The following is a 21,224-nucleotide window of genomic DNA, read 5'->3' on the forward strand; positions in this document are numbered from 1 at the left end:
TTGAAGGTCCAGGCATCAACATTGTTCCACTAATGGCAGAACAATGTTTACTCTGTCCTCAAACATGATTGCTACAGCCACTATGAGAGAACACTGCACGGTTGGTAACATTAGTCACACAAGCAAACACACACACACACACATTTTTTTTTTCTCCCACACGCCAACCTCAAGAAAACACACTTTAAATGTACACCACAGCAGTCTGTGGTCCCTTGGCAGATGCTCATTTTGATTTAAACACTTCTGTTTTTGTGAGTCGGCATAGATATAAAGCCAAGAGGAGGAGAAATATTAGAACAACAGCTTAAAAGACACTTGGAGGCCTGTTCATGATGACCTGTCTGCATCAGTAAGTGATATTTTAACAATATTTACACTTTCTCTTCATTTTCACGACACCAAATCTGTTGAATCAGGGTGTTTGGAACAATTAATTGAGAACAGTATGTTTTTCCAACACTTGAAGTCTGGAGCCAAAATCTGTTGTTGATCTTCATTATCAGTCATTAATCTTTGATTGCATCTGTTATCCTTATACACAATCTTCACCGGTGTTTGCCGCTATTTATTGCTTGGGATGGGTTTAAAGTCTGTGCCATAAAAAACACCTTTCATGTATCAAGCCTCAGTTGCTGAGAGTGTTTCATGTACACAAACATTTTTTTGAGACTTCCTTAAAGCAGCTTTTATTTTGTTGGATTTCCTGACTGTATTTCTTGGTCAAATTTGGCTTTCATAATGTAAATCTTATTGTTCCCCCTAAACTTCTCTGATAGACATCTACATTGTATCTCTCTCAACTTTTCCATCCATCTAATCAAAAACTGTCTTGTATGCGTCAAAGGAGATAACAGTATACAATAGAGTGATAAGCATTGCAATTAAGTGTTGGCCTCAGTTCATTAAGATTTACTGCGATGCATTTTAGAGGGTAACAAGAACACATAACACATGGTTAGCACGCAGCCTACATTTTATAAAGAAAACTTACGTAATTATTCATGAGCAGAGTGTTTATTGTTGGAGTAAAGTATTCTGTTTTTATAGTCTGAGAGAAAGAATACAATACAGTGTATGTAGAATAGATAAAAGCATTTTTATGGCTTTTGTTTCATTTTATTTTGTGTTGAAATGAAATGGACACTAATTTTTTACAGTGTTCCCCACAGAATTGGAGTGTTTCGGGTTTGTTTGTTTGTTTGTTTGTTTTAATTTGTGTGTCCCTTTGTATCATTCTGTGTCCCCTCTCTAAATTCCAGGTTTTTGTGGCTCCGCAAACGCAGCACAGGAGTTTTTCTCCATGAGTTCTTATTTCCTCAGCAGCAGTTTGTTATTCCTAAGTGATGTGTCAATCCTGATATGTGTTTTCAGGCATGTTAGTATAGACGGTGATTATCTTATTTACGAAAACATATTAAAGTGGCCTTAAAAAGCTCCTCCAGAGCCACAGACTACTAGACACACACTAGACAACTATATTCACGGTTTGTGCTGTGCTCTCTATGACAAACTTCATGTGTAAAACTGAATGCCTCTTTGAGCTTTGTCACACATTTGTGTCTCTGTCATGTTTTTTCTTTGGACTACACTTCCCAAATGCCTCAGTTTCACTCCTACACAGTAGCAATAGACAGATAGTGCATGTTTTTTTCAGTCTTATGTAAATAGGATGGTCATGACTGTCAGAGCAAGGACCTTACGATGTTGCAACATCTAATAGATTTCTTCCCTGACTTTACATCCTCTCTATCTGTCTCACCACATTCTGTTCACGGCAGCAGGACAATCCGGGACACTCTGTGTGCTGAAGTTGCAAGTTGTTCTTTTTCTCTGCAATTTGTTTTCTTTTTGGCTGTCATTTGTAGTGGAGTACATTCTCTTCTGTCTGATAAGCGATGGATGAGACACACATACACAAGGACAATCATATATGATGATCCACAAATGCACAAATTTGACTGTTACATCAGGACTGCAAACTCAAGCGGGATGACAAGAACAGAGACAAAAATTGGTCAATAATTGTGTGTTCCCCACAGAATTAGGGGGACAATGACAGGGTAGGGGACAATGACGGCAAACTTTTTTATTACTTTTTTTGCGTGAAGACCCTTTGTATTAATCTGTGTCCCCTCTCTAAATTCAGAGATTTTTGGGGTTCTGTGAATGCAGCACAGGTGGAGCTCTCTATGTGTTATTTTTTTCCTCTGCAGTAGTTTGTGAATCGCAGGGTGGATAATTAATCTGTCGATCTGTTTAGGACTGATCAGATCGATGGATGCGAGGAGCATCTGCTGTGAGGGAATGCAAACTTTTAGACACAGCAGCATGAACCCTTAAGTTTCAATGCGTCTGATGTTCTGCTGCTCCATCTGTGCCCAGAGTATGCTCTGCATTCCGAGAGTGTGGTGCAATGAATGACTGAATGGTTAATATGTCAACAGCGCTCCTAATGAACGATGCAGCTCCAACGATAGAAAATCTTTTTGTGACAGCAGATGTTTTACCATGGTGGGCAAATAAATGAATGTACGGTAAACCGTTAAACTCCTAAAGACACCCTTTCCACGTCGTTCCAGCACAGACATAGATAGTCTGACTAAACTTCAGCTAACTCTGACTATGACTCTTTAATGCATTCCTCACAGGTTTTGCTCTTGAGATATTGGTTTAAGAAAAAAAAGTTGTCATCCTTTACAAATGCATCGCCCTCACTACAGAAGTTTAAACTGCTGTGCCTAATTATGGCTGCTAAATTGTGGCAGGGGTTTATTCAGTTGCAAATATATAAAGATAATTTATGTCACATTGCCTAAAAACTGAATTATTTTAATCACAGATAATGTGAAAAATTGCAAAATAGCAACAAATTTATAGACTGCATGGTGTGTTTATGTATGTTCTTAACATTTTTTTCCACTAATTTTGTCCATAGTGAATGCAACATACATGCATGTGCCCATATAGTCCATGAACACTTTTTTTTAAAATCAATGGAAATAAATGCATACCCAGTAGAAAGTGGCTGACCTTGGTCATTGATTATTAATTCCAGCATTAATCAGATAGTAATCATTGAGTCATCTTTTATCACTGAGCATGGTGTGACAGAACAAAGGCTGGCCAAAATCATGTGACCACAGCCGTACCATCAGATCACACCTGCCTATTTATTATAGTCATTTGTCTGAGCTCGGAATTTTACCCAGGAGTTCCTGCTCCAGTGTGCAAAAACAAACTCACCTCCACCATCAGATTTTCACATAACAACACAAAAAGTTGTGCATTTACAGTTATGCACCATTTGCATTAAATTCCCCTAAACTGGCCACTGGATTTTCCCAAAGATACATATCCATTCATTTGGGCTCTCTCACACACAAACACAATTCCTATGAACCTGGCCTGAACTGTGCTTGATCCTGGACAAACAACTCGGGCATTACTTCCACTTAATTCTGAGTAGACACTTCGATAAGACTGCACTGAAACCAGTAGCTACAACCCCCCACCCCCCTACACACACCTTACACTCCTCCATTCTCTGCTCTTTCTTATCACTTTGGTAGGTGTTGCTTAAAATTTGAAGGAAGACTTTCTCTTTCCTGTTAGCTCTCTGCTCTCTCAACTTTGTGGAGGAAAAACATGAAAAGGTCAGTTCAGCTTTGAGACAGCTCATGAATTCGGACCTGTAATGTTGCCTTATCACACGCTGGATAGATAGATACAGTTTTCTAATATAACTATTGCATTCAGCAGTTTTTCTCCCCCCCTCAAACAATCTTCCTGCAGACTATTTTTACCCTTGAAGTGCACTGCCGAGCGCTGCAGCCGACCTTTAGCGGTGTTTCCCATCCTGAAAAGCTACTTGATTTCCACTTCATAACAATGACCTGCCCTGTCCTGTCCTGTCTGTCCTGTCCACATCCTCCCTATCCTGCCCATCGGTACAATATCTTCCAAATGCTCTTTGGGGGCGGAAAGTCTCAGCTGAAAGTTATGGGTTGCAGATATCAGTAAGAACAATGGTCAAGGATAAGGATAAGGCGTCCAGCGGTTGTGCGAAACTTCATCATTATTGCTGTTAATAATTACAGTCCTGATAAGTGGCAGAGGTGGCATTTATTGATGGCAAAGCCATCTGAGGTCTCAGTTGATAACCAGGAGCGAGAGGAGGACGAAAACAGAGTGGAGAGTTTGGATTTGATAAGGACACTGTCAGGTATGTGCGAAAAGCTGCTGAACTTTACATGAGGATATAAAAGTTAGTGGAAAAAGCAAAAGCTTTGAGCATTTGACCGGAAATCTTTGAAATCAGACGATCTTCAAGAACTGGAATTCCAGAAGTGCTGATGTGTTTTGGGAACAAGTTCTCGGAAAAGTCAGGATGCTAAAATTAAAAACAAGACTCTGGTGGGTTTTTTTTGTTTTTTTTTTTTCAAAACAAGCCCGACAAATTTCCCCAGTGCCCCAGGACGTTGTTGGTCCTGACCTGGCTCTTGTTCTCTGCCTTGATTCAGGAGTCTGGACCTTTGTTGTTTGCTGTTAATGTCATTTGATAAGTCATGTTCAAAGGCAAGACAGGACTCTCTTCCTAACCTAATGTGATTAATGGGTTTCAGAGCCACATAGAGGGGAAACAGCGGTCCTCCAGGCAGCAGAGGCGAGATGATGCGACCGGGAGCTCAGCAGTATGTGGTGGCCAGGCCGCTGTACTCGGAGGACTCCTTCGCAGAGGACCACGAAAAGGTGTACAGGCACCACAAGAGCATACTGGACCACCTCAAGCAGTACTTCACGTAAGGAGCATGCAACGCTTTTGGTTTTTGTGTGGTTTTCAATTAACTCTTCAAGTCTGTACTTTCTGGAGATTAAAGAGTGGATGGGAGAAACTGAGCTCCTCTTCTTGTTTCTTGATTTATACTTCTAAAACCATACTTTGATTTTCAGCACATCATAAATTACACAGCTTTTCATACCAACATCTACATTTTGGCTGTTTTATGATGTCAGATTTTGTAAGGTTAAAGATTTGGTTCTTGTTCCAGCACAATGCAAAAGGTCCAATCCTGTATGTAGCAAATAAAAGATGTTTGATAATAATAATAATAATAATAATAATAATCATAATAATAATAATAATAATAATAATAATAATAATAATAATAATAATAATAATAATAATAATAACCAAATAAAACCTAATAATTTAAAGTTGATAACTTGCACTTACTCTATTTATAACTTTTTGATCACTGGATGTTCATATGGTGAAATTCTTATACACAGGGATTTTAAAGAAAAAATGATTCAATGTGCCTGTCTGTAAGATTTTCTGCTTTGTAGAAACTATGTAGAAATGTTTCTAAAAAATATATAGTATAATGCCCATAAGTTTGTTTTACAATTTCACATATAAGATAAATGCACATTTACTTTGTCATAGGTAGCAAAACTTTAAAAAATGGACTCACTTGAACCCCAGAACAGTATGCTGAAATTTTCTTATTCTATTGACATTTTCCTCCTATGCACTTGTCTACAAATTTTTGTTGTGTATGAGCCTCCATATTCAAGTTTTCAGACATTTTTTGTAGAAAGTATGAATTACTTTCTTGAGAGAAATCTATTATTGTCATGAAGGTTTAAGTGTGATTAACAATGTCTTGTTAAAAAAACACTGGAGCAGTTTAAAAAGATGATGCTTTACTTTAGTCCAGTTCTTCTTCTTTGGATTCTTCTGCTTTCCTGCTTTCACACTCACCAATTTTCAGCCATAGCTTTTTGTCCACTTATACACTGAGTAATGAAGTATGATGAAATCCCTTTTTAACCTGTCTTTGACTGATATGTTGAGAGATTATATTGATAATGATATGATATCATACATAGAAATATAAAGTCTAAATATAGTGCAGTTAGTGTGTTTTCAGGTGATCATATTTAGAACTTAAGAGACAATAAATGTTCCATCCATAACTTTATTTTTCTTTTTAACAGTGTGTCTGCTAATGTGCATATTGCAGGTGTGATGCCAAACGGGCTAAGAATGCAGCTCTGTCTCTCCTGCCAGTCATCGGCTGGATGAAGATCTACAGAATCAAAGAGTGGCTGCTCAGTGACATCGTGTCTGGTATCAGTACTGGACTTGTAGCTGTCCTGCAAGGTAAACTTTGATTTTCACTTTAAACTACCTGAGTGTGAGGTGAAGATTGCATTTTTTCTTTTAACCAAACTGGCACTATAGGGGCATATTAGAAGCCTAAATGCAATGAAGTATGAGTCTTATCTTATACAATGTAACACCAGTGTAACAATGTAATGTAATGTAATGTAATATTTTGAAAAAACCTGAGGGTAACATTTGGTTGTTTTGTGTAACTATAGAGTTATTTTCTGTCTCTTTGATGCCGTGTTGTGTCTCTTAAAGTTACTATATGTTGCTGTGTAGTAATTATTGTCTCTTCATAGTAAATTTGCATGTCTTTGTAGTCATACATTTGGAGCATTGTGGCTTTCTTAAGTGGCTTTGTAGTTATTTTTGCGCCTTTGTAGTCATCTTGAGTAATGCTTTAGTTGTTTTGGGTAACTTTCAGTCATTAGTTGTAACTTAGGAGTTGTTTTCTGTCTCTTTGTGGTCATGTGTGTTTTGTAATTGTGCGTTTGTAGGTTTGTAGCTCTCTTGTTAAGTTTAGTATTGCTTTTGTCTTTGTGGTCATTTCGTTTAGTTGCTTGTGTAAATTTTAGCTGTTTTGTGTAACTTTAAAATGGGTTTTTTTGTCTCTTTGTAGTCATTTTGTGTCTCTTTCTGGTTATTTTGTGTTTCTTTCTAGTCATTATTTTTTGTGTCATTGTAGCTGTGCATTTATAGCAGTGTAGCTTTTTTTGTGTGGTCTTTGTAGTCATTTTGTTTAGGGTATTAGTCATTATACAGTTAAACAACAACAACAATATAAATGCTTTGTGTTGTTGCTGCACATGTGTAGCTTTGTACTTTGTTTATTTGTAGCGCTTTTGGGTAACTTTTAGTTGTTTTATGTAACTTTTAAGGTGTTTCTTTCTCTTTGTTATCATTTTAATTCATAGTTCCTGTGTCTCTTTGTAATTATTTTGCATGTCTTTTGATGCGACGCAGTACTAATGCAGTGTAAAGGTCTAAAAACTGACACAACAGCTACTGGTAACATCATGTGTCACAGAGATCTGTCGCAGCCGTCCACTGAAAGACAGTTGAGTAAACAGAGACAAGAACTGCAACCGCAGTGAAATGAAGATGAAACATTTCTTATTATCAGTAGTTTCATTCCCTCTGCATGACCTCACCAAAGAGAGTAGATAAATGCATCTTCAATTACACGGTATTGGTATCGGTTGAAAAAAAAAACCAAACCAAACTGTTTAAACATTCCCACAGTGGGAGATCTTTAGGATCCTGTTACTGATTTGCTTGCTTCCCTACATTATCCATGGTGGGTTGATTTGTTTCAAAAGAAAGATTTTTTTTTTACTTCTGCACAAATGCCTCTGTTAAAAATTAGCTAAAAAATCCCCAGATTTTTAAATAAAATATAAGAAATCGTTGCTCTGCTTCAGTTTACATTGTTACCATTGTTTCTCCATCAAAATGGCCCTATTTTATCATTAACACTCATGTCTAATCTGTTAGTATATGATAACCTTAACCTCGGGTGTCTGAGTTGTACAGATAGTAATACTGCTATAATATTGCTATCTTTACAGTGATAATACTACTGCAGGTCTGGGTTATATAAATGAGCCCTGAGATAATATTTATATACATTATATCAACATGTTTGTCCTATATCCAATAAGATGTTTTCTCATTGTGGATTACTTTTAATTCCAGTTAAGTTTATTTGGCATTTATGGATACAATAGTCATTTTAACAGTAATTTACTTCAGAATAGGTGCTTCATTAATATTTACAAAATGTGGTAGTCCTAATAATTATTATAATTAATAATAATTATAATTATTTGATAAACTCACTGTAATCTCTAAAATATATTGCAACTATCTGAGCAGAACAAAGTATAGTTTGGAAAGTATAAGAGAAGTGAAGAGAAAACAAAAGTTTCATACTGTAAGTGTGTATAAAATGTGCATGTTTTTATGTGTCAGGTCTGGCCTACTGTCTGCTGGCTTCTTTGCCACCCTGGTACGGACTCTTCTCCGCCTTCTTTCCTGTTGTCATTTACTTTTTCTTGGGCACCTCCAGACACATCTCCGTTGGTAAGGCGTGCATACCCATCTGTGACTGTCCTCTAAAGGCTACAACTACTTCCTCTCTCATTCTCTCTCTCTCCTTCTCTCTCCCTCTGCAGGTCCATTCCCAGTCTTATGTCTGATGATCGGATCAGTGGTCACCCGGTTGGTTCCAGACGAGGGTCCGCCCCTCAACATCACGGGCTTTGAGGGCCTGACCAGAGATGAGCAGAGAGTGTTGGTAGCTTCTTCTGTGTCCTTCCTCGCCGGCATCATGCAGGTGAAGCACGCTCACAGCAACCACTCAGTGTATCCCTTCAACAGCTAAATTGAGACTGGATGGGGAGATAACCTTTAGTTTGTCAACACATTCATTAAAGTCAATATATGTAAAATTCAGAGCATCAGTATAGCAGCAGACCACTGTTTGCTATGGACAAGTTGTAAAGTGTTTGCACGCTGTCACCAAAACAACCACCACCTCCTGCACTGAGGACATAGGCCTTCTCGGGGACATATTAGGGGGTATACTACAAAAGGTATGTGATCAAATGCATCCCTCAGTTTACACTTGAATTTAGTGCTGCCCACTTGTGATCAGATCACTCACAATGCATGTTTATACCAAGTATATGCTCTGAATGTTGCTTACAGGTCCCTTTAATGTATCTGGGTCTGAATCTCTTCCAGATCTAGATGTAGCTCTGTTACATGTAGGTCTGTTGCAAACCCTCACCTTTCTACACATGGGGGGAAGTTCTAGTGGGTTTCATATACTACTACCACATCACCGTTACCTTTCTGTCTCCTGCAGCTTGCCATGGGTGTTCTGCAGGTGGGCTTTGTTGTCATGTACCTGTCTGACACTCTGGTGTCTGGCTTCACCACAGCAGCTGCCGTGCACATCCTGGTGTCTCAGCTCAAGTTTGTCTTAGGGTTGACCGTTCCAGGCATCAGTGGACCACTGTCTATCATATATGTAAGTCCAGAACTGTTTTCTTTCCATTTAAGAGTGTGCTTCATTCATTTATTAGACCTGACTTTTTTTGTTGTTGTCTTTGTCAGACCCTGGAGATCATCTTCAATAAGATCACCTCTACTAATGTGTGCGACGTGGTGATCTCCCTAGTGATCATGGTGGTGGTGTTCATTGTGAAAGAGCTAAATGACAGATTCAAATCAAAGCTGCCAGTGCCTATCCCCATAGAGGTCATCATGGTGAGCATTGCACAACTTGATCCTTATACACATTTCAATAGCCTCGAGCGATGAAGGCTGGTTAGTTATATAAACAGTAATCATGTTATAAAGCTAATTTTGGATGGGACTTTTTATGAGTGTGCTGGACAGGAGTACCATCTATGACAATTGTTAATCTGATTTATCATCATCAACATCATATATATATGTTGATGATGATATATATCATCATTTACACCACATAAAAGAAAGCATGCATGTCGGTTCAAGGAAACAGTTCTCAAATGGTAAACAGGTGTTAATAAATATCTCTCATCTTGAAAATGATCGCATGAGTCAGGCCTAACAACTTCTGTCATTCCTCCTCCAGACTGTCATTGCATGTGGAGTTTCATACGCATTTGACTTCAAGACAAAATATGGCATTGATGTTGTTGGCCCTATTCCAAAAGGGTAAGACATTTTGTACTAAAGCTTAATGCAAGGAATTATGTATGTTGTAACCATAGCAATAGGAGCATTGATATTCAAACCTAAGGTCATTAACATCCACTCGACACTAAGACTTATCCCAAACCAATCCCAGATTTTGATTAACTGACCAGCAGTCATGTCCAAATTATATCAAAAAGCCATGACTATGATATAATTTAAATGTCAATAGAAATTTAAGTTGGAAAAAGTAAGGGGAATGTTATGACATCAGAGTCAGCGTGTTGGAGGAAACGTTGTCCAGAGGGCATTTGTCTTTAGAATGTTGGCAACAAGCAACATGACCGACAATCCTCACATAAACTATCAGATTTATGTACTTCCTTGAATTGAACTACAGACGGGATTAATAACATTCTCATTAACACTGCTTCCTTAAGTTGGCTCTCTCAAATCACACAATACATTTATTAGCATCTTATCCTGAGTGTTAACTATGCAGCTAACCTAATCTGCTAAGGTTACTGAGATCTGATGAGATGGAAATATCAGAAATATACACTGATAAGCCACAATACTGAAACCACTAACATTTGACGTGAATAATATTGATCATCTTGTTGTCATGCAAAGTTCTGCTGGGAAACCTTGCGTCCTGGCAACTTCATGGCTGGCGTACGCATGTTTGTACTGCTTTTGCTCCGTTTGCGACACTTAGAGGTGATGCTGGGAAACTGTTAATAATGTCAAAACAGAGTCTGAGTGATGTGCACATCAGAGACGCACTGATGAACTTTTACACATCCAACTGTCGGCAATTAGATGAGTGGATATAAAAACGTGCAAAATGGTGCAGAAAATAATGTTAACAACCATGGCAGCTTTAGCATTATTAAGATAGATTATTAAGAAGATATTGCAAATGGCGCAGTGCAAAGAGATTGCATATTTAGAGACGGAGAGGATTTTATGGGCACATGATGACGACTGGCTGATCAGCCGATTTAGGTTTCCAAGGGCAATCCTCTTGAAACTGTGCACGGAGCTGCGGCCAGTCTTGGAGCGTGACACAGCGAGGAGCCATGCACTACCAATACAGGTGCTGACCACACTTGGCTTCCAAGCGACAGGTGCGTTCTAGGGGGGAGCTGGCCGACCGATTGGGACTGTGCCAGTCGACCCTGAGCCAAGCCGTGTCAGCTGTAAAGGACGGAATTATCCGCCTGTCAGCCAGGTATATCAAATTCCCATACAATGCTGTTGAACAGGCTAACATTAAAGCACAATTCGGTTTTCCTGATGTAATCGGAGCTATCGACTGCACACACATTGCTATAAAAGCATCATAACAGGGTGAATATATTTATGTTAACAGGAAGCATTTTCATCTGATGCATCATACATGATGCGAAAATGCAATTAATAAACATTGTGCCAAGGTGGCCTGGATCAAGGTCTGATTCATTCATTCTAACAAGCAGCATGGTTGGGAACAGGCTACAAGTTGGCACGGTGCATGATGGGTGGCTTCTTGGCGTGTAAATAATTTATTTGTTTAATTGTCCTGATATGAATCCCCTTGACACACATTGAGCATATGCGCCCCCGAATATCATCCTGTCTTCACAGCATATTACTTGTCAGTGGTTCAGTTTAGTGACATGCTGTTTTTTGCTGTTTAAACTACAGATTACAAGCTTTCCAACAAACCCCTGTTTGATTCTGTGTGTAAAGTAATTATATCAACAAACACATGTGTAAAGTATGAACTGAAAGCTTCAACTGGTCAAAGCCATGTCTGATCTGGGTTGGAGCCTTCGACCAGTTGATATGGACACAGGACCTCTGGAGGTGTGCTCCTGTGTTTGGCACTTGGGCATTGGTGACATATTCTTTGAGTCCTGTGAATTGCAAGGTGGGAAACCAGTACATCTTACAGATTCTGAGTCACATTGGATGTCAATCTGGCCTCAAAGTTCCCCATATGATCAATCATCTGATCAAGGTCCAGTGTCTATGGCTCAATAGTTCAAAGCCAAGTCTGAACCTTAGTTAGGCCTCGTTGAGTGTCTTGTGATGTCTGACACCAGGACATTGATAAGATAAGATAAGATAAGATAAGATAAGATAAGATAAGATAAGATAAGATAAGATAAGATAAGATAAGATAAGATAAGATAAGATAATCCTTTATTAGTCCCACAGTGGGGGAATTTCCAGCATTGCAGCAGCAAAGGGATAGCAAAATAGCAAGATAACTGTGAAAAATAAACTATATTAATAAATAAGTACAAAAACGTGCAGGATGAAGATGAAGGAAATAAGCACAGAGGACGACATAAACAAACAATATATACAGTATTTACAACGCCGAGAAACTCAACAGTTAAATAAAGAATGTTCACAGTTGCATGGGTGAAAGTGAAATTGCACTTGTGGTATTAAGCTGTACAAGTGGAGTCAGTTATTGTTGTGTGTGGTCTACTGGGAGCAGTGCTGGTTGTACAGTCTGACTGCAGCAGGGAGGAAGGACCTGCGGTAACGCTCCTTCACACACTTGGGGTGAAGCAGTCTGATGGCAGATCCCTTCAGTCCTGTACTGTTGTAAGGCCTCAATGGATTGGACTTGTTTCAGCACATTTAATAATGCTCGATTAGATTGGGTTCCTAGGACTTTGGAGACCAGGTCAACACCTTGAGCTCTTTGCCATGACCTTCGGGCCATTCTTGAGCAGGTTTTGCATTGTGGCGTGGGGCATCATCCTGTGGGAGGTGGCCAGTGCCATCAAACAGTGATATCATCATTTGTGCTTGTACTTTTTCTGCAACAGTGTTTGCGGGAGTGGAGCTGCACGTGCAGGACATTGCTTTGTTACAAGTTGATTAATGTTGTTCACTTTAACAGTCAGTGGTTGTAATTCCTAGGAGTCAATTGTAGTCTTTCTTATCTTCGGAGTTCTCTACTGCTTTTATTTGAAAGACAACAAGAATAAATCTCCCTGAAACAGCTGTAGGCCTATCATTTGTTTGATTCAATGCAACTGCTTTAGAGTTTCTCAGTCTCTTACTCAATCAAAGCAGATGGACCATAACAGTCACAGTGTAAAGACAATGGGGTGGGCAAAACTAGCAATATAGACAATGTGTATCTGTCAGATTACACCCATCAGTTTTAGGGTATGAATAAGATATTGTTTTATCAACTCTTTAAGTTCATTTTAAATAAACATCTATTGCTGGAGATAAGTGTCATTAACCAAACAGTTATTCACTCTGCTCTGCCATGTACTGTTTGCTCACTGGGGTAAATCCATAACACTTCAAAACAAATCATTTTTTGCCATGAACTTGATTGGCCATAACCATAATGACGTTATCTAAGGTACAGCTCAAATTTATGTGTCTATTTTTAATGTTATTATTTTAATGTAACAAACACATCCATTCTCAGGTATGAAGCTCCAATGCCCCCCAACCTGCACATCTTCAAGGAGACAACGGTGGAAGCATTTCCTATGGCCATAGTGGGTTTTGCTGTTGCATTCTCTGTGGCAAAAGTCTATTCTGTAAAACATGATTACACCATAGATGGAAACCAGGTATGTAACGATGAAAAACAAGAACACTAAAGTAGAAACTGCAGGTCTAATCGAGATTAAGATAACAAGTTGTGTTTTCTGTAGGAGCTGATAGCTTTTGGAGTCAGCAACATCTTTGGAGCGTCCTTCAAGTCTTTTGCTGCAAGTACAGCTCTTTCCAGGAGCGCAGTGCAGGAGAGCACAGGTGGCAAGACTCAGGTAGTCTAATATATAGTATGTGATGTGTTTTCTTAATTATTGTTATTATAACCTTCATTACAACCCTAGACAAATTTTAGTGAAATCTGAGACAAAATCAAGTGAGTTCTATTGCATTAGAAGAGAATGTCACTAATTACATTTACTCAAGTATAGTACTTAGTAGATTATTCTTGTAAAATACATGTATTCACTATCTTTCCAAGTGTTCAGTAAGAGGACTGAAACAGTTGTTCAGGTAATATGCAACATTAGCTAGAACCAGCAGCCAGTTAGCTTAGTTTTGCACAAAGACTGGAAACAGAGAAACTATTAAATAATAAGATAAAAAGCATAAATAAAATATGCTCCACATACACAGAATGCAGTTAACCCTCATAAATGGACTACAACAGGAGCACACAAAGGCAAACATGTACCTAGGCAAACACACAAGCACATAAAAGTCACAGTGAGGGACCAATATGAATTCTAAACAACATTGACCTCTAGTGTTTGGGCAGAGGGAAGTATGATATTCCTCAAATATGAATTATCAGATGAACTGGAAAGTAGAGTAGAAGCATTTCAGATTATCTAGATCAGATTTGTATTCAAGACATACATTGAGACCAAGATTTCTTGGACTTTTCTTTCATGTTTTTGCTGTAGTTTATTCACCTAAACTTTAGATAAGCCTATTTTAGATGTATGGCACCTCATTTCCTGTAGATAATACCTGTTCTGTCCTTTTCAGGTAGCAGGTTTACTGTCAGCTCTCATAGTGATGATTGTCACATTGGCCATTGGATTCCTCCTGGAGCCGCTCCCAAAGGTAAACCTCAGATATCCCTTACACTCAACCAACAAACTGGTTCTTCTCCTGAAATCTGACCATTGACCAATTCTTTTACCAGTCTGTGCTGGGTGCTGTGGTCATTGTCAACCTGAAGGGCATGCTAATGCAGGTTAGAGAAGTCCCCTACCTGTGGAGAAGGGACAAGCCAGACTGTGTAAGTTCTACACACACAGAAAGCTTTAAAGCCAAATATCTCTGCATTTGAAAATGGTCTTTTAGTGCTACCTGGCAGTAAAAAAAAGACATTACCTACCTAAAATAATTTGTTTCTTAACATCATCTATGTCCAGGTGGTGTGGATGGGTACCTGTGTTGCAGCCATCTTGCTGGGGCTGGACCTTGGACTGGCTGCAGGTCTCGGAATAGAGCTGATCAGTGTTGTCCTCAGGACTCAGTTGTAAGTATCTGGCCAACAATGATACTTTTTGCTTACATCAAAAGTTTTGTTTTGGCTTATATTACCTGTCAAGTCATGACAGCATGCGGTTTTGCGTTTGATAAATGGAAAGTCTGAACTAATTTCTTGAAGTCTGGACAGCTCTGGGGATGGCATTGTTGGTCGGTCCACCATTTGGATCCAGATCACAAAATCTCATCAACTATTAGATGAATTGGAATTACATTTTGTCTAGACTAAAATGTTTCACAGAGTCTAAATGCTGAAGATTTTGGTGATTCCCTGACTTCTCCTCTAGCACCACCTTGAGGTTCACTTTTGGAGTTTGACTGTGTTCAGTAGCTATTGTATGGATTTTTATGGCATCTGGTTTACATATACATTACCCTCTCAAGATGAATTACAATAACTTTAATGATCTCCTTACTTTTCATTTAGTGCCATCATCAGGTCAAAATATGTCTCTGTCCAATAGGCTACTTAAGTTTACGACCAAATACCTGCAGAGTGAATTACATTTCCACCAGCCTCACCTATGATTTGTCTTTACTACTAATTAGCAGATGTTAGCATGCTAACAAGCTAAACTAAGAGAGTGATCTTGGTAAATAATACTGATAGCCATCTGCCTTTTGCAGTTTGTCATTTTCAATGTTATCATGCTGATGTTAGCATTTAGCTCAAAGCTCTGCTGTGACTAAGAATAATGGCTGTAGACTTTTCTTGTTATTTCTCCATACTAGATTAAGTTTTTATATATTATCTTTTTTTTTTCAGTCCTCGCTGCAGTGTGCTGGCCAACATTAAAGGAACTGATATCTACAAAGACAGAAAGGATTATATCGATGTAAGTTGGTGTGTGTGCATTGAAATATTAAAGGAATAGTTTGGCATCTTAAAGGGGATCTGATGTACTTTTCCTTGTGATATGCTGGATTTTTAAGTTAAATGTGGCCAGAAAAATTCAAAAGCTGAGGTTATAATGTAAAAGTATGGCAGTGAACAAAAACCTTCAGTCTTTAGACTGTTCTGAATATTCTCTTTCTAACATTTTTTCTACTTTGGAAAAAGACAGGAGCTAAAATGGACAGACAGTGGGTGAATACGGGTGTGAATACAGCACAGACAGAACATTCATGTGGAAAAAAATATATATATTTTAACATTAAAGAGTGTCAACATATTCTTGTAGAAAGATTAATTACAAGCATGAACCTGGAAATGAGCAATAGGTCTCCACCTGTCCTCCTTTTTTCATCCTTTCCTGTTTTATGTTTGCAACTTACTTTAAAGAGAATACTTTATCAGGATTTTGGCTATAATTTTGGTATAAAGCTAATGACTCTCTCTAGATATATGAGCCAGATGGGGTGAAGATCTTCAGGATACCATCACCAATCTTCTTTGCCAACATTGAGTTCTTCAGGAGCAAGTTGGTGGAAGCTGTAAGTACAATGGGGCCTAAGACCATTTCTTGATTTTTTTGGTATTAAAAAAAAATGATCCATATATCCCTAAATTTTGCAAAATTAGTATATAACATCTCATTCAGTGAAAATCACAGTAAAAAAAAATCAGCTTTAAAGGTTCAGGTTCTAAATAGACAGTTTCAAAAATACAGTTAAAAAAATCTTATCTTTCCCTTAAATGCATCTCTCAAACTTGCAACACCCTTCACACTATCTTCTCAGCTTGGATTCAACCCGCTGCGAGTGTTGAGAAAGAGAAATAAAGCGCTGAGGATGATCCGGCGGCTTTTAAAGAAGGGAGATCTTCAGTATACAGCAGTAAGTAATGACTTTGACCTCATTCAGTGATAACAACTCACTTTCACTCTGGCAACTTTCCTAAAAGTGCCATAAATGTCCTTGTCCTCAATTTTTTCACTGTCATTGTTGTTTTTCCTTTTTTGGTTTGAAATCTCTTCAGGTCAGCAATGTAGTAATAAATTTTGACAAATTAAAGCAATTAAAGCAATTACTGAAAACAAATCCAGTCTGTAAATAATATATTGATTCTGAATCTTTACTTAAAAAAATTGGCTTATGATAGCATTTGCTCAGCAGATGGTTCAAGGGTCATGTCCACTAATCTCTGATACAAGTAAATAAGTAAATGTGTGAACGTGACACAAACAGGTCCGTAATGAGCTGAGCAGATGAGGGTTTGGTTGTGTTTGGTTTACAACATGTCGACATCTTGTCACACAGCATTTACCACAGGCAGGCTATAAAATAAAGTATAAAATCAGTGGCATGAACCTGTCAAAGTAAAAAGATATTAACTCAGTCAGTTGTTCTCTTAAAATTTTTAATTGAATAGCACAGGTATGTACCCCGAATGACCCATTAGTATCTTTTGGTTAGGGATAGGGACTGTTCGTTATTTATGACTATTGATGGGGTGGTGCAATGTGGGTCATGCATTTTTTTTAAAAAAAAACTACGCACTGACGGCTGACTTTAAAAGTGTGTATTTTGTATTTATTTTAGAGAAAAAAAGTCACACTCCAGCTACCCCTTACCTCTTAAAAATAAAATACAGTCCCACAGCACTGGCATGGAAGCTAAGCAACATACTGCATATTTTAGCCACTGTAAAAAAAATCAGTATCAGTTTAAGTGTACGCTATATTTGAGTATTTGTTTCGCTTTACCTTACACAATAGCTGATAGAGCCAGCCGTAAATCAGAAACTCTGCAGTTTTGTGAGGTAAAATTTCTCGATAGAGTGTGGTGATAACAGTTACAAATTACAGTTGGTAAGAGCTGTCTTACAGCAGGATAAAGCAGTGAAAATATTCTAAATATTGCATAAAATTTAATAGACTTTTTTAGAGGTTGTTTTATTTAACACATGCAATGATTACATATGATACTGTATGGACTGTTAGAGCACACTATGAGTCCTTATTACAGTTGATTGTTGATGTGTGTATAGGTGACTATAGGTATTTATAATGCATACCAATCAACCTCTAATTTATAAGTAGTCAAGGGCATCCATAAGACACTTGATACTTATAATTCATTATAAGTCTGTAATGTCTGTAATCTGTAATGTTTTATACCTGTTGATATAGTATGTCAGTAAGCATTAGATGTGTTTATGAGTGTAGCCATAAAGCATTATGAATGTGTTGTAATTCACAATGAATGTCTTCATAATGCATTATAGATATGGTCTTCATAGACAGTGCTACCAATTTTTTTTATGCTTAAGATTTTTTGTGATTTTTATGTTTTCATATGACATCAGACATTTGTCATTTTTATTTTGTGAACTTTTCAAAAATCTTGAAGACTCTTGAGGACTTAAAAATCATGCGTGCAGTGCCTGTATTACATGTAACTCTTTGACAGACTGGGTATTCCTGTGTCTTTCACCCATACTGGAGTTTACTGCAGCTCTGTGTGAACCAGAGACAAGTAAGAAAATGGATAAACAGTATTCCACTATTACAGAGAGGCTTCCAAAATACCTCCTGTGGACCCATCAAGGAGTCAGAGGATAAGAGCAACATGGAGGAGCTAGACCTGCCGACTGACTTCAAGGACCTTCCTGCCCGGATTGACTGGAGCGCCGAGCTTCCTGCCAGTATCGTTGTTCCCAGAGTGGACATCCATAGCCTGATCCTGGACTTTGCTGCCGTCTCTTTCCTAGACATCTCTGCTCTGAAGGGACTCAAAACAGTGAGTTGTTCATTCAACCACAGCAACAGAATCAGTTATTTCACTAAAGCTGTTTTTCTTTAATAATCTTTTGCTTTTTCTACAGGCATTGAAAGAGCTGATCAGGGTTGAAGTTGACGTCTATATTGTGGCTTGTGATAGTAAGTATAAAACTACTGTATTTAAAATCATTGCTTTTGTTCATGTCACTTGCTAAAGACACAATTAAAACATTATGCTGTTTTTATATTGGGAGACACTGAGTGTGTGAAGTGTGTCCATGCACGTCTGAAGTGCAGTAAGTCTGCACGGGGGGTGGGGTTAGTCCCCCTAACCCTTTATCACATACCCTAATAAGGGTCATGGGAATTTGGACTAAGACAGCTTTCAAATGTGTGGTCTTTAATCCTTTCTGCCCGATTGTTACACATAATTTTTATACGATTAAATGATCAGTGTGTGCGTTTGCCAGAGATGGGAAGGGAGTCTCAAGTATTTGTAGTTTTATTGAACGGGGTCTACTCAAACTGGGGCGCCCCAAGGCTGTATGCTGGTACCACTGCTGTTTTCCATTTATACATATGAAATGACCACCAACAGCGGTAATGTCAAGCTGTTCAAATATGCGGATGATATGGCTCTTGCTGGTCTTCTGAAAGACAGTGCCATGTTTGGAGATGCTTACTATAGCTAAATCTAACTACTTCTCTGGTGTGAGGTAAGTAAAGTGGCAATAAATGTAGACAACACAAAGAACATCCAACACAAAAAAACTAGGGCTGCCTCTTTAAACTCAGAGATCCGAATCATCGGTCAGAGACCCTCGATTGACCGAGATTGCTTCAAGTCGAGTCGTCGATCTGTTTCTTTGCAAAAAATGCTGTTGCAGTTGTGCTGCCGCACTTAGCTTGTTTACTATATTATGTGCATGCCGCTGTCAAATTTAAGGAGCTGATTGGTTCCAGAACAGGTATTAACCCATTCTCTTCACCTGCAGCTTACATTCTGCAGAAATTGCATGACTGTTGCTTTTTTGATGATGAAGTCCAGCCATCAATGTTCTTCCTGACACTGCATGATGCTATGCTGCACGTCCTTGAGAAACACCCCGACTCTACAGAAAAGAAATTGGACCATGAAAGGGTAAAAAAGACACATTTTTCTTTAGTCAAACACAGCATAATATTTGGAGGTTCCTTTAGTGCTCTGATTGTGTACAGAACTCAACTCTTCATTTTGTTCTGCAGATTATAACAACAGTTACAGTTCACCACCCTGGAGGCAATGTGAGGAACAGAGATAGAAGTGTACGTATCCACTTTGGGTTTGTGAGCAACAGAACCTGCTACCATTTTCATCTCCTTTACTTAGCCATGTTCTATACTCCTTAGTTCATGTCATCAATTGCTTTATTTTTCTGGGACTATGCCCTTTGAGCAACAGAAACAGAAAACCACAAAACGCACCACAGTTTTAGCCTTCTTTATTACTTTAAATATTCATTCTTTAAGCTATGATGGAGGCTTCACGTCAATGAAAATGTTTCATAAATGCCTTATTTTTAATTTGTAAAAGCACATTTTTAACAGCCCTTCCAAAATGAAACTGATTGAAACACAACTCTGTGTTGACCCACAGGTTCCAGACCCAGAAACCAGGTTCTAACTTCTGAATGAGGAGATGGTGATTTCTGGGAGAAAACACCAAAAAGACCAAAGACAAAAAGAGTAAATGTTTTACAGATCATGCTGTACAATACATTGATGTAGTTAATAATGAGATACTGCTTTTGACTTTATACATCTGACAATCTAAGTTTACACATACAGTATTGACTGTAATGTAAGAAAACTAATTTCATGGTATTGATGTTTTTTTATACTGTATATAGTGAATTTGTAGAAATTTTAGATGCAGTATATTTTACATGTTGTATATATATTTTCATAATAATAAGAATAAATTAACTTCTTGCTGTTTTCAACTGTTTTCAAAAAAATATTCTTTGTTTGGGACCGAAGCAATGTGACATAGACTGAATGTACAATGGCCGAATTATTGAAATAAACATTTTAACACTCTAAATTAGGATATTCTGTTTCTTTATTTTTTATTTTATTTTTGTATTTTGACATCTTTAATGTTTATTTTGGGTGTCCCCCACTCATTGTGTTGTATGCTACAATTTTAATAAAGTGTTACTAAAGTTTACTAAATTAATGTTTAGTCAATGGACAAACTTACACATTGACACAATAGACAACCGATAACTGTCCCTACTTACCTGCAACCTGATTATACTCACCTTTGCTCAATTCAACATGTCAAAGCATTATATAAAGGTAATTAGCAACTACTCAAACAAACCTGTTCTAACATGGTATCAATTCATGTTTTGGCCAGTTTGTCCTTCAAATTGGCTGGTTGTCCTTTACCTTGAAGACAAATATACAGCTGTAATTTGAAGGACTATATTGATTGTAAGGAAGGAAACATTTGTTGAGAACAAACCCTCTTAAGTTCAGGTGACGCTTTTGGGTAACACTTTCTTTGAGGTGAGAAATCAAGAGACATCTTTGGAAAATGCCCATGCCAGTTGTTCCCTGACCAAAATGTAGCCTAACATTTGAATGTTATTTATTCCCGTTTCCATCAAGTT

At 38.0% G+C, this 21,224-nt stretch overlaps 1 protein-coding gene across 2 annotated transcripts; it reads left to right on the forward strand.

Annotated features, from left to right (window-relative positions):
• The first annotated feature begins 144 nt into the window (after positions 1-144).
• Positions 145-20,650, forward strand: LOC121961623 (chloride anion exchanger-like). Of its 2 annotated transcripts, none has more exons than XM_042511678.2 (21): positions 145-352; positions 4,626-4,802; positions 6,030-6,169; positions 8,147-8,257; positions 8,350-8,510; positions 9,045-9,209; positions 9,296-9,448; positions 9,801-9,883; positions 13,314-13,461; positions 13,546-13,659; positions 14,396-14,473; positions 14,556-14,651; positions 14,788-14,894; positions 15,672-15,741; positions 16,247-16,339; positions 16,586-16,681; positions 18,359-18,586; positions 18,672-18,726; positions 19,563-19,708; positions 19,813-19,872; positions 20,204-20,650. In XM_042511678.2, exons 2-21 carry the CDS (start codon positions 4,672-4,674, stop codon positions 20,228-20,230), a joined length of 2,262 nt encoding a protein of 753 aa, XP_042367612.2. In that variant the 5' UTR covers positions 145-352; positions 4,626-4,671; the 3' UTR covers positions 20,231-20,650. The 2 variants fall into 2 exon arrangements, with proteins under 2 accessions (XP_042367612.2, XP_087928575.1); XM_088072449.1 differs by lacking the exon at positions 145-352 and adding an exon at positions 4,047-4,225.
• Positions 20,651-21,224: the final 574 nt, after the last annotated feature.

The sequence above is a fragment of the Plectropomus leopardus genome, chromosome 22 (genome assembly GCF_026936395.1).
Source record: "Plectropomus leopardus strain MGB_pleo_1.0 chromosome 22, ASM2693639v1, whole genome shotgun sequence".
Classification (NCBI taxonomy): domain Eukaryota; kingdom Metazoa; phylum Chordata; class Actinopteri; order Perciformes; family Serranidae; genus Plectropomus; species Plectropomus leopardus.